The sequence below is a fragment of the Pocillopora verrucosa genome, chromosome 6 (genome assembly GCF_036669915.1).
Source record: "Pocillopora verrucosa isolate sample1 chromosome 6, ASM3666991v2, whole genome shotgun sequence".
Lineage (NCBI taxonomy): Eukaryota > Metazoa > Cnidaria > Anthozoa > Scleractinia > Pocilloporidae > Pocillopora > Pocillopora verrucosa.
In genome coordinates this window covers 1,779,340-1,792,419 of record NC_089317.1, presented here as the reverse complement: position 1 = coordinate 1,792,419, position 13,080 = coordinate 1,779,340, and the positions used below count along the sequence as shown (strand labels likewise).

General features: G+C 36.7%; 2 protein-coding genes across 2 annotated transcripts; one reads left to right on the top strand and one right to left on the bottom strand.

The window, feature by feature from the left end:
- Positions 1-102: 102 nt before the first annotated feature.
- Positions 103-5,700, top strand: LOC131783457 (B-cell lymphoma 3 protein). Its single transcript, XM_059100214.2, has 5 exons — positions 103-687; positions 1,802-1,964; positions 2,843-3,233; positions 3,583-3,795; positions 4,429-5,700. The coding sequence occupies exons 1-5, from the start codon at positions 207-209 to the stop codon at positions 4,510-4,512; spliced, it is 1,332 nt and encodes a 443-aa protein (XP_058956197.1). The 5' UTR covers positions 103-206; the 3' UTR covers positions 4,513-5,700.
- Positions 5,701-5,714: 14 nt separating this feature from the next.
- LOC131783458 (selenoprotein S) lies at positions 5,715-12,845 on the bottom strand. Its single transcript, XM_059100215.2, has 7 exons — positions 12,598-12,845; positions 12,105-12,242; positions 10,545-10,655; positions 9,587-9,672; positions 9,246-9,312; positions 8,620-8,676; positions 5,715-7,500 (listed from the first exon to the last, which is right to left on the bottom strand). The coding sequence occupies exons 1-7, from the start codon at positions 12,710-12,712 to the stop codon at positions 7,481-7,483; spliced, it is 594 nt and encodes a 197-aa protein (XP_058956198.1). The 5' UTR covers positions 12,713-12,845; the 3' UTR covers positions 5,715-7,480.
- Between the last annotated feature and the right edge of the window lie 235 nt (positions 12,846-13,080).

Below are 13,080 nucleotides of genomic sequence, written 5' to 3'. Positions count from 1 at the left end.
TGATATCTTAAAAACGAAACCAAACGGGGAAGTCCCTTCGACTGCTGGCCAAGTAACGTGCATTCTGATTGGTTAAGAACGAGGGAAGGTTAAAAATACACGTTACTACATCCTGCATCTCAATCGAGAGACTTTGCTTGCAGTTTTGCCTCTGAGTTATTAATGCGGCTGGCGCTTTGAGTTAAGTGATATTTTAGTGATTAAAAATGGTAAGTACAACAGGGTTTGGATCAACTATGGAAGAAAGATATAAATTCGAGCTTAGCGTCGCCGATTACAAAACGAACGATCCTCAAGGCACTTCCGCCATACAACGAACGAACTCCGATGCCTCTGTTCACCAGACGAGTAAAGATATAATCAAACAAAAACTGACCGCCAGAGTTTCCCCGATGACGCGACATCAGGAGCAATTTTTGGATAGAAGACTTCATCCGCTGACTGTAGTTCCTAGTCGTGGAAAATCAACTCGAACATATGGAGCGAGCACCAAAACACAGCTTACCGATATTGGTACTGCTGCACCTTTCATAAAACGCGAACCGCAAAAACTTGCGGAGAAGCGAAAATTCCAAGCTACAAATGTTATAATTGCTCCTAAAACTGTCAAGTCAGACACTTCTCCCAGTAAACGAAAAAAATCCGAGACGAAAAAGCCCAGACCAATTCTGCCACGGACGATGCAAGGTTAGTAACCAAATTATGTGAACGCAAGCAGTTTTGTAATTCCATCCCAATTGTCATATCTCACAAAGAAATATTTCCATTTATCACTTCAAGAGCAATGGCTTGTTTGATACTTGAATAGTTATTGTAAAAATAAAACTGGCAAACTGAGATGCTTGCAAGGTATTTTGTAATTTTAGATAATTGTATGCAAGCGTCGACGAAGAGATAATTTATAATTCATTCTCTACATTCAACAAAATATGTTTTTTTAATAATATTGTATATCACAACAGAATGTATATGATCTTTTACATGCATAATGCCAAAAAATTGGAGAAACGTTTGTCGAACTAACTCAGAAATAACTGAGAGACGATCACAGATATTAACTTTCACTTTCATTTGATGACGAGGGTTTTTAACGTCAGGCATGAGTTGACACGTTTTCAAAAATGTTGTAAATCACTGCATTTTTCGATGATACCATTAACAACATTCAAAAGTAATGGTATGCCTTCTAATAAGGTTTTTGGCCAAAAAACGTATGGACAGTCGCGCCGACAAAATTGGCAGAATTAGGGGGAGCCCCAAATTTCGTTTAATTTTTCACGTGCTCTCTACTTTCGCGTCATTTGGGAAAGTCCCTCACTCTTGGTAACGTGAAAAAAATGTTACTCCCAAACTTCCGGGGTTTCCCATATCGTTGCGAAAAAGGGAGATATTAAAAATATTTTTAGACTTCCGAAGACAAATATAATAGAGAGACTCAAATAAAAAATCCCAAGGCCAAGTTGCCATGTTTTCATATTCCACGTAAAGCATTACTCAGCATGTAATGTTCTCAGGGGGATCCCCTGAGGAAGAAATTGCCTTTTGGGCTTATCCATGGGGTCTCCCCTGGTGAGTAGTGCACAGTCAGCCCAGTGCAACAGGACATAAGCAGGACAACTCAAAGTTCTAGCTTAAGAAAAAAATTTGATAATTTAAGGATAATGTGCTGCTCTTTTTTTCCCATCATTTAACTTTCAGCAAAAAATCTGTTAAAATGCAGTTTTAACAAACATGGTTCCTTGAGACCACATTACATCTCATGCTTGAGACAGTCAAAATAACAGAACTTGTTATGGTTTAGTTCCAGTTCAGCCAGAAGTTAAACCAGTTGTTGAACCAGCTGTTAAACCAGCTACACCTGTCAGTCCAGAACCTAAACTGATGAGTGATAATGTGGCGACAATGAGTCTCCTGTCAGCCACAGAGTGTCACCTGGCAACACTTCAAGATGAAGATGGCGACACGTGAGTATTTTTTTTAAATTTTAACTCTTTGTTTACTCTACATTATTCCACCTTTGCATGCAAGGGGGGAATGTTCTTTTTTCTTTTGGGAAGAGAGGTGAAGTGGTTGCAACGTAGGAGTCAGTATGGAAAGGGAAGATTTATGGTAAACAGGGGCAGGAAGGAGGAGGCAAGAATGGGGAATTAACCCTTAACTCCCCCTGATCAAATTCCTAATTCTCTTTACTGTCAACCATACAATTCTTATAATGTTAGTTCAGAGAATTCGGCATTGGATCAACTAATTATCCCCAAATTGATATTTTTCTTTATTCTCATTACTTATCTGGTTGATATTGTATTGATATTGTAAGGAGAAATTCTGTCTTGGTTGCTAATGGGAGTTAAAGGGTAAATAGTGTAGGGACAGAGAAGAAAGAGTTAGGTAGGGAGGAGGGGTTGGGTGTGACAAAGTAGGAGGAGGGGTGTTGGGGAAGTAAGATTGTAAGGGGGGCCAGATATTGGAAGGAAAGGGTGTTGGGTATAGAATGGGAAAATTGCATGTTAGGGAAGGAGTGGTTGGGTATAAATAGGTAGCAGATAGGAGGTAAGTTATGGGAGGAGAGGAAGTATTAGTAGCAGGGAAAAGGGTATGGTTTATAGATGGAGAGTTTGTTGGGGTATAAGAATTAAATTGCTAAGGGATAAGTTGGAGGAAGAACTAAGTTGTAGATAGGGAGAGGTCTGAGGGCTTAAAGAGAAGGGAGAGTGAAAGAGAAGAAAGTGTAGAAAAAGATGGAGGCAAAGGATAGCCATTAATAATAAACTGCTTTCAATAACAGATTATTCTTCACATGCGCATCAGTCTAAGAAACATTTTGATTTTTGATTACTTGCAGGCCTCTTCACATAGCTATTGCACATGGGAACACCCAACTTGTAGAATACCTCATCAACCTCATGTCATGCCTAACACTGGACATTTATAACAACCTGAAACAAACGCCGTTACACCTGGCTGTCATCACAGTACAACCTTATATTGTAGAAAAACTTGTGTCTGCGGGAGCAAACGTGAACTTGCCTGATCGTAATGGTCAAACACCAACCCACCTAGCTTGCAATAGAGCAAGTGTAGAATGCTTAGAAACACTTGTAAAGGCAAGGAATACTCCTGACTTGGAGTTAAGGAACTTTAATGGGTACACTCCTCTTCACGAAGCTGTACTTGCAGGCTGTTGTGGGGCAGTGACTTGTTTAATAAGACAAGGTGCTAAAGTAAATTGTAAGGTGAGTTAATGGAGACAGTTTTATCAGCAAATACTTTAAAAAAATTCATAGTTAGTGGGCCAATGTTACAAAGAATCCTAAAATACCAATAAGTTTTGCAAGAGAGTGTGCTCTCTTCCAACAGGTAGGCATTCCAGCTGATTTCACATTAAATAGACATGCTTGTCATCATAGCTTCTATTTCAGAAGTATATTTTGGGTGATGTTTCTTTTTTTAACTTATTAAATAAGCACCCAACATTGTAATTTCTGTTAAATTGAGGAATATTTTATATCAAAGGCACCCTTATTAGAAACACTTGACTTCACTCATACAAAATACATGCCTTTTTTTTCCTAATCATTTAAGGATGGTAAAGGTGGTCGTACCCCACTACATCATGCAGTAGAGACAGAAAACATGGAAGTGATACAAGAGCTGCTAAAGTGTGGTGCAAGTGCCAGTGAAGGAAGTTTCTCAGGGAACACTCCATTGCAGATAGCTAGTGGGCGCTCCATGCAGAACGTTAGGCTCCTACTGGAAGCAGCTAGCACTAACATCAAACCAAGCAAACATCGGGAGGTAAGGATCAAGTCAAACTTCTAAAACTTTAAATAAAATAAATAAAAAATTTTTTCACCTCCTCTTTCTCCCTTTGGAGTGAAATGAAGCAACAGAAGAATGAATCTCCTTGATGCCATTGGATGCAGTTAATTTTGAGTTCCATTCCTAAACCATGCTTGAGGTTACTAAATTCTCCATTGGTAGAAAACTTTTAATTTGAGGCTAGTTGCGGCAAGTTTTGATTGTGGATAGCTTCAATAAAACGCTGTCAACAATCAAAACTAGCCTCAATCCTCATCCATTCTTTCAAAACCTGTAAAGTCAGTTTTAGCCTCGTAAAAAACAGATGCTAACTAAAAGGGACTCACAATAAAACAGTAGAGTCAGTCTATCCCTGACTTCTGTGGCAGAAACAAAATGATGGTTTGAGATGAGAAGGACTACCAAAGATATGGTTCCCAGATGAAACTTCATGCCTGTACATGTTCAGGGTTGTAAGGAAGTTCAGCAGAACAAAACTACTACATGTAGCTTTAATATAGTTTCAAGTTAAACATTAATTTTTTTTTTTAGTTCCAGTGTTAATAATTGGTACAAGTTGCAGCTATGATTTGACATTAATTATTTGTGCAAAATATTTAATTTCTGTAGATCACCCAAGTAGAAAAGTCTCCGCTGGTTTTGCCAAAGTATGACGACAGACGGCAAGTTATAGTGAAAAGCACCTATGCATAACCTCGACAGCCCAAGATAGACACAGTTTAAATTCACTGCTGCTGATTACAATAATCTCTGTGCATGAGTATTACCCTTGATTGTGTTAAAATAAGCTAAGACTGTTACACCTCATATCAAGTTATTGAGCTCACAGGCATTTATACTCAGGTACTTAAATGTATACAACAATTAAATATTAAATATTTATAAGTTAGTACTGTTCTTTTTGTAGAGATATTGAGAGAAGTCAGTGTACATCTTCATAACATTTTTTAGTTGTACAGTACCAGTCAAAGAAACTTTAAGTTTGGTATTAGTAACAAGATATTAAAATGGAATCTGGTTAACATTTAAGTTGAAATTTTAGTAGGATAAAATACTTATTGAAAAAGGGTCCATGGTACAAACTTGGATTTGCACGGCAATCAGAGACACAAAAAATTATTATTTGCAAGGTTCAGCATTATCTTTCCTTGCATCACATATTTTTTTAAAGCAAAACTGTAAGGAAAGTTATTTTTTATTCAAGCTTGTTGGCATACTTTACAATGAGCTTTCACAAGAGAAACTGTCTGTAAGACAGCATTCTTCTGGTTGTAAAAACTCTGTTGATTACTTAGTTAGGTGTTGATAATCATACTGTTGAACTGCACATTTTTGAACAATAAAACTCTGAGCAATCAACTGAAAGGGGTTTTTATTGTTAACTAAAACTCTCCTTTTGGATTGAGCTGTTGTCATTATTACTTCTGTAAAGTGTACTTACTAAGCACTCACTCAGAGCTTTCATGTTTTTAAAGGTGCAGTAATATAACAGCCAGCAAATGTACCATTGCTATGCAATGAATAAAGTACTGTATCACTTTTTAGTGAAATTTGAGTGTATTTGGCTTCCGTAGCAGATGATAGAAACTTGTTTAAAAAATCTCAAAATTTTCCACAGAGAGGAGCTATAGCTCCTGTGAGTTACAGACTGAAAAAAAATTTTTACTGATAGATAAGCTGTTTATGTTCTTGCTTGTAGTTAAAAGTAACAATTTCATTCAACTGACACACTGTTTCAAAAATGTTTCAAGGAGTTATAATTATCAGATTGTTATCAATATCCTTAGTTTATTGCATAATTTAGTGACAAAACAGGTGTAAATTTTATATGTACCAAAAGGCTTGTAAAAGTGAACATGCAGAATAAATTGTGTGAAAACATTTGAAACCACTGCTATTTTCTAGGACTCTTTTATTAATTCTTCTCAGAAGGCACAATTACAATGTATTCTTTGTACATGAAAATGTTTTTATAGCATTTTTAACGAATCAAAATTCCCATTGGAAAAATTCAAGGGGGGGACACCCATCCTTGTTACTGGTACCTACCCACCCCCCCCCAAACCACCAAGCTACAACCAGGGAAAAATTTCCAGCAGTCACTTTCTACAAGTATCAAATGGAAGGACAGCTAAGGATCAGAGGAGTTGTATTTGACAGAGTTTCTCACCAAATTCAGCCATCAATTACAGCACAATGTAATCTTGTTGATTGACAGTCAAAACAAACTGATTGCCAAAGGCTTTGGTTGAAATCTTGTACACCTTTTGTCTGGAAAATGGTCTACAAATGAACCTTTCTGTTAGGTCCAATTATTTAATCATCCTAGACCTCTGTTGAAACCCTCTTTGCAATACTTTCCTCGATATGAGGAAATAAGAACAGAATTTCATTTCGCAATATGGCCACATGACATGATCTCATGCAATGCCAATCTATCGACAAAGTCGAGTAACACTGCACTTTTATCATGAATTTGACAGGAAATCCAAATACAACTCTGTTTGTCCTTTTGGTTGGAATTTGTTGACTAACACAACTTGAATATCTTCACGATACTTTGGGCAAGCTTCAAAAGAAACTTTCTCAGCAAACAGAAGCTACTTATAATATTGCAATAAATTAATTAAAATATCTTCATACCCAGTTACAATGTATAAATTGTATATATGTCTCAACTAAATATGCCTGCATTTGTAATGTTAATTCAACTATTCTTACTATTAAGTAAACTACAAAATGATATGAACTTTCAAATCTTTCTGATCCTTCGTTAAAAGCTGTACAGCTATTAATTTAATTACCACCTTATGGTGCATTTTTCTGAACTCCATTGAGAAAAGCATCAATTAACCTTTCCACAACAAATTGTGTTTTAAAGGCAAATGTCATACACCCTGATCTGTGTTCAGAAAAGGAGATTCTTCAGCTGAGTTAAAATTTTTAAACTACACAACATGTCACTGCAACAAACAGGCTTCCAAGTTAATTTTTCTACAAAAATGAGTTGTGTCGTGGTCCAGAAAAAAAAAATCCCTACCCCTTAATTTAAATTTATCTACCAAATTTCAACCATTTCACTCCCAAGATCTCATTTGTAATTCTCCTTACTATCTGCCATATAATTCTTTTGATGTTAGTTTGGAGAATTTGGTATTGGATCAACTAATAATTCCCTAATTTATATTCTCTTTAATCTCATCACTTAATATCTGTTTGATATTGTTTTGATATGGTAAGGAGAAATTCTGCCTTGGTCATGCACTCATGGGAGTTCAAGAGTTGACCCTTTACCTCCCAGAAGTGATTAACAAAAACTTCTCCCTATAATATCCATACATTCTTCAGCAAACAGGTAATGAGAATATTCAAACTCATCAGGTAGAAGCTGCTATCTTGATCTAGCACCAAGTTCTCATAACTAATTTACAATGAAATGTGTAGCAGCTACAGGGGAGAATTAACAATCAGATCTTGGGAGTTAAAGGGAGAAAAATAGGCCCTCTTCCTTGGCCAGAATTTTGAACCTCCATTCCTCTGTACTAGTGGGAAAGGAAATTTTCCAGAGCCACACATTATCAATATGAATTTCTTTACAACCTCATTTTATAAAACAGCAAAGCCTGTATTGGTTACCCAGTGACTGTGTGTAGATTTAACCTCATCCACCGCCTCCTGCACCTGAAACAACAGTATTCCATCAAGCTTTTCTGACAGAATATAAAAAGACAGCTGGCCACACAAGAAGCTACTGACAACTCACTTCTTTGGTGCTGAACATATTCTTCAACAGAATTGGCAAGAGATAGACTGCAGAATTTTCTCCTAGGTCAGATCACCAAGTGATAAACATGAGGGCTTTTCTATCGAGTATCATAAATGAAAGCTAACCCAACACAATAACAACTACAGCTAATCAAAACAAAAGGCAAGGTGAAGCTAAGCTAGAAGAAAGCAAACTGCCTGAAGCACAGGAAAGCTTGTTTTCGTTTTGAATCTGAGCTGTTAAAAAAGAATCCTGAGTTTACAGGACCAATTGCACAACAAAGTCTAGCAAAACTAAAACAAAAGCACAATGTGGATTACTTGTGACACTCATTTGAAAGATTGCTCTACCAGACTTGTATGAGCACCTTGTTGAAGCTTTGCATCTCCACTTGCTAAATCTGCTCATATCAGGTAACTTTTTTGGTTAAAATTTTTTTGCCATTTACTAACTGAACTAAAACAATAGTGTAGAGTTGTGTAACTGGCTAACAAATCAAGTTAGGTGATGATATTTGTCAACTATAGGCACAGGCAGCCCAAGCTCACATCTTAAGAAAAAGCCAATAATTAATTCATGAAGGCATCAGGTATTAAGCTTGACTTTGTCTTTTGACAGGAATAACAGTGATGGAAAAGCAAGCTTAAAACAGCAGAAATTGCCAGAAACTTCAATGGACACACAGGATGTGAGTAAGGTTTATTGATTTACATGTAAAATGTTCATATTTCAAAATATCTACTGTTTCGTTCCCCATGTTTTTCCTTATAATGTGTTCAAATTTTCAACAGTTCCTCTTGTAACTTAACACCAAGTCACACAACTTGTGACGCTTTCATGAATTAATCATTGGCTTTTTCTTGAGAAATGAGCTTGGGCCACCTGTGCAATAGGCTACCTTTGGCTGCCCAGTATTAACTGCACTAATTTTCATTATCAGCTGGCTCATTCTCCTAATCATGGTTTTGGAAAGTGCCTTATTCCTCAACATTTGTGACTGCATAAAAATTTATCAAAGACATTTGTTGACATACCTCTTCTTGGTGGTCTGTAGCTGAATCCACTTCCACCCCCAGATAAAGGACTGTAATCTAATAGTAAGAGAAATATCAATCAGAGATAATTGAATTATATAATGGTTAAACTTTGATTATCCCAACCTTGATTTTCCAGGTTTTTTGATAATCCATCTTGGCTTCTTTCCGTCCCATTTTTCACAAGTATTAATTAGTAACATTCAAAATCCATAACAACTTATACAATGTTGATAAAATTCTGTTAATGTAGCTTCAAAGAATTCATGAAAGAATTAGCAACATGCACATGCTGTAGCAAATCTCTGGGTATTTAGATTTCATTCAGATGGGAAAGCAACACTCCTTGCAGCTTCATAGGCTCTGACTAAGCTAGGGACTGAGTGTCAGTTTGAAAGAAGACAAATAGAATATCCCAGGAGACCAGGTTATCAATGATGCCATACATGTTGATGCATCCTTACTATTACACAGAGGACTGGGAACTATTCAGTGAAAATTTCCCTAGCATTCCACAAAGTTTGAGGAAATTCTGAACGTGGAATTGATTCACACATCTCCAGAAGCAATAACTAAAAGATTTTTAAATGTTGTCAAAATAACAAACTACAACATTACCACTTTACCTGATTTTCGGAGAGGCTTTTTAGGTTTTTTTGGCTTTGATGAAGGACTGGATTGCTCTGAATCCTCCTACATATTAAACACAAAAAAAGACAAACAAACTTTACACAGATTTACTACAACTGCAATTCCACACCCATCACTGAAAAAATACTGCTTTTCTTTCCAGCAAACCCTGGACAAAAATAACTTTTGCTCAGAGATGATTTTAGGCAACTTTTCTAGGCTGATGGCTGAGATGGAAATTTGAACCTGCAACCTGATATACACACTTTTGAGCTGACATAAGTCAATTTATTTTTTAAAAAACATAAATAAACAAGAAATGTAAAAAGCTTTATACCGGAGATTTATATCTTTTTGTGCGGTAACCTTTTCCTTCTTGATGTCTGTCCCAGTCTTCTATCTTCTCTTTTCTCCTTGTTTCATCTGCCTGGCTCCAATCAATGATAAATTACAGTTAGAGACAAAATTTGAACCATGCGCCTTTGAATTTGTAAGAGATGCATATTAAGCCTTTTGGTTAGCATGCTGTACTCAGGGTTGCAAGGTCTGGGTTTCAGAACTGGCTTTTCGGTCACTTTTCGGTCATAGTGTTGTGTTCTTGAGTCAAATGCGTCACTCTCAGAGTGCTTCTCTCCACCGAGGAATATAAACAGGTACCAGCAGACAAACAAACAGGTACTAAATTAGTCAGAACTAGCATCATAAGAATTGTATGACAGACAGTAAGGAGAATTACTAATGAGATCTTGGACATTAAAAGGTTAAAGAAGTGAAGGTTTTAAAGAGGAAATAACAGGGCGTGAAATTGTGCCTAATACAGGCGCCAATGCGACTAAATTTTTCACTTTGGTGACCAAATCCTGAAAATTAGTTGCCAAATTGGCAACTAGAATGTTTCATCATAACCTTACCTAGAGATATAGTGAATTAAAAAGATTTGCAAAGACAAATCCACAGCAAACTTCCTCGTTAAGTTTGTTTCCAAAATGCAGCAGATGCATCTCGATCGATAACTAGACACCACTTGGATTTAGACGAGCTTAAACATTGCATATCATCCATCCTAGTGTCTCCTTTGTAGCACGTTAAAGATCTTTTCCCTAACTTAATTTCTAGAACGATAACAGCATAAAAAAAAGGTTTTGTTTGTCTTTCAAAATGGCAACCAACTTTTTTTGAATTGGCTACCACTTTGATGAATTTAGGAGCCAAGTGGCTATCAGAAAAAAAAATTAATTTCATGCCCTGAAATATATACAGTACCAAGGGAGGCTAACTGTTTTAAATCATAATACTTGCCAGCTTTTGGTCCTCCATAAATTTGGCAGCTTTGGCATCCTGTTTTTCTTGCAGTCGTCTTCTGGCATTTTCCATACTCTCCTGTTGCCTGGCTGCTTTTATTGGGTCTAAGGCATGTAAAGTCATAAACAATTAGTATTGATACTTGGAGGAAAAAAATCAACCCCTTAATCCTATGAGCGATTAGCATCTAATTTCTCCTCACAAATTATCACCCCTGAATCACACATTAAGGTCATAAATAAAAGAAATTATCACCAACAAAAGAAGCTTTTGATTGTTAAACACGTTCTCCTTATCACCTTAGGGTGTGTATAGAGAACAGTATGAAGAATGTGCATATTGATGTTGGGGTGTGAAAGGTAAATGGTTATTTAACCCTTTCACTCCCAAGATCTCATTAGTAATTCTCCTTACTGTCTGCCATACAGTTCTTGTGATGTTAGTTGAGAGAATTTTTATTAAATCAACTAATTCATCCCTTGACTGATATTTTTCTTTATCTTTTTCTCAGTTCGTGGGCAGGTGATATTCTACAAATCCTGCAATCTGATTGGTTCCAAGAGCGGGCAGTGTTATCCCCATTTGGCCCACTCACAGCAGGCGGTATCCAAAAAATGTTTCAAAGTTTTCTTGAAAACCTTTTAAATTTAAAATTTAAATTATGCAAACAAATATGTTTTGATGAAACCTCTCTCTTTCATTTGCATTGCCCTTGTTTTCTTTACCATCTACTCGTTTATAAATTGTTCTATTTATGGAGAATCTTGCTGTAATTACAGCCCTTTATCATTCAGGTTCTTTTCACAACCATTTGTTAGGTTTTAGAAAAAAATAAAAATGTTATTCACCAGCCAAGATTGGTCTGTATTGGGAAAAACTGTGCCCTCGGTCTTGTGTACTGCCTGAGGCCATAGGCCTCAGGTGGTATCCAAGACCTTAGGTATAGTGTTTGCCAATATAGACCTCCTGTCTGGTGAATATCATATATTTATTCACATCCCTTGAATAATTAATATTGTATGGATGTTGTGAGGAGAAATTCTGTCTTGGTCACTCACAGGAGTTAAAGGGTTAAAGGGACTTCTTTGTATGATGTATAGTAACAATGCCTCACTTTTCTTTGGCAGGTGCCGAAGGAGATATAAAAGCCACAAAATGCATAGACAAAGTCTAGTTTCCTGTTTGTGTCACCATTAATTTTCTTATGTTCATCACACCTCCCATTTTGCCTGCAACTCAGACTATCTGTCAGTCTGTCACTCTGATGAGAGGCTAATCCTTTAAACATCAGCTTTGAAACTCTTTACAGAGGCCAATTTACATTTCAACTCAGTCAATAAAACTGAATTATCTTGTAATACCTCTCACCTGATGCCGCACCACAATTTCTTTCGAGACTTCTGTCTGTCTACATTTACTGTCTACCTGTCTGTTTGACAGTATGTCTCTGTTTTATTTTTACGTCTACAGTCTTCTCACATTCATGCATAATTTTTTCCTTGAAAAAAAATTGTGTTCACTCTACTCTTGGTGAAACAAATGATCTCACTTACCAAAGTTAGCAATTTCTTGCTGTCTTTCCCACTTGTTTTGTAGTTCTTTCCAGTACGGTTTCAATTTGCTCCACAGGAATACCAGGATCACAAGCCCTATCAAAATGAGCCAGCCATAACGCTCCAGGAGCCCCACGCCTGTTAGATAGTGCAATATTCCAATTATCGAAAGGAATTATTCATGGTTTTTCATTTTTATCATTACGAAAGAAAATATCATGTCTTACAGGATTTTTCCAGTTTTCTGGCATTTCATTCAGCTATTTCACCGACATAAAAATATACTCTTCATGCAATTCAACATACTCCGAGGAAAAAAATTAAAATAATTTTTTGATGGTATATTAAACAAACTGACATTTGAGTCCACAAAGGTTTGTGATTATCAGGTATTTTTATGAGTCATTCCACGGTTTCTAGCTTTTAGAAAAAATTAAAATATGTAGAGCTTTGAGTAGCTCCACAATGTTTTACTGTAGCAATGTTAGCTCACCTAAATAAAATGTATCTACAAGAAATGTCGGAGTTGAATTTTCAAGCGGTCTTGACTTTGGAACTTCTTCTTGTCCGCCACCAGATCGCGCTTCGCCGGCCTGAGGATCATCCATTTCTCACGAGCAGCGAATTTTCTTTCACTAGAGGTTGAGGGCCTGCATTTTAATACAGCTGATGTTTTTCAAAGTGGAGAAATTTCCGGGTTAAAAGATTTAATTGGTCTGGTTCGACGTTACGTGGAAAGTTGCTATTGATTGTTTTAACCGCTGACTAACGAAGGCCGTGAAGACCTGGGGCGGTAACTGGTTGCACGGAACCTGACGGGGGAGGGGAGGGGCAATACGTGACTCATCTGAGACGGAGTTTCTGGGCTGTTTTTGGTGACTTATTCTTTAAGAATTGTACGTATTACAGGCTTTAATTATGGGAGAAAATGTCTCTTACATTGTTTAATTTCAGTCAGAGGCATGAATTACCTGGT

Bases quoted from the DNA above. Each gene is read 5' to 3' on its own strand.
- LOC131783457 (XM_059100214.2), top strand. From the start codon at position 207: ATGGTAAGTACAACAGGGTTTGGATCAACTATGGAAGAAAGATATAAA. The intron at 688-1,801 runs GTTAGTAACCAA...GTTATGGTTTAG, and splicing joins TCTGCCACGGACGATGCAAG to TTCCAGTTCAGCCAGAAGTT. The intron at 3,234-3,582 runs GTGAGTTAATGG...TAATCATTTAAG, and splicing joins GTGCTAAAGTAAATTGTAAG to GATGGTAAAGGTGGTCGTAC.
- LOC131783458 (XM_059100215.2), bottom strand. From the start codon at position 12,712: ATGGATGATCCTCAGGCCGGCGAAGCGCGATCTGGTGGCGGACAAGAA. The intron at 9,673-10,544 runs GTATTATGATTT...GGAGCCAGGCAG, and splicing joins GGAGGACCAAAAGCTGGCAA to ATGAAACAAGGAGAAAAGAG. The intron at 7,501-8,619 runs GTATGTCAACAA...CTGTTGTTTCAG, and splicing joins CTACAGACCACCAAGAAGAG to GTGCAGGAGGCGGTGGATGA.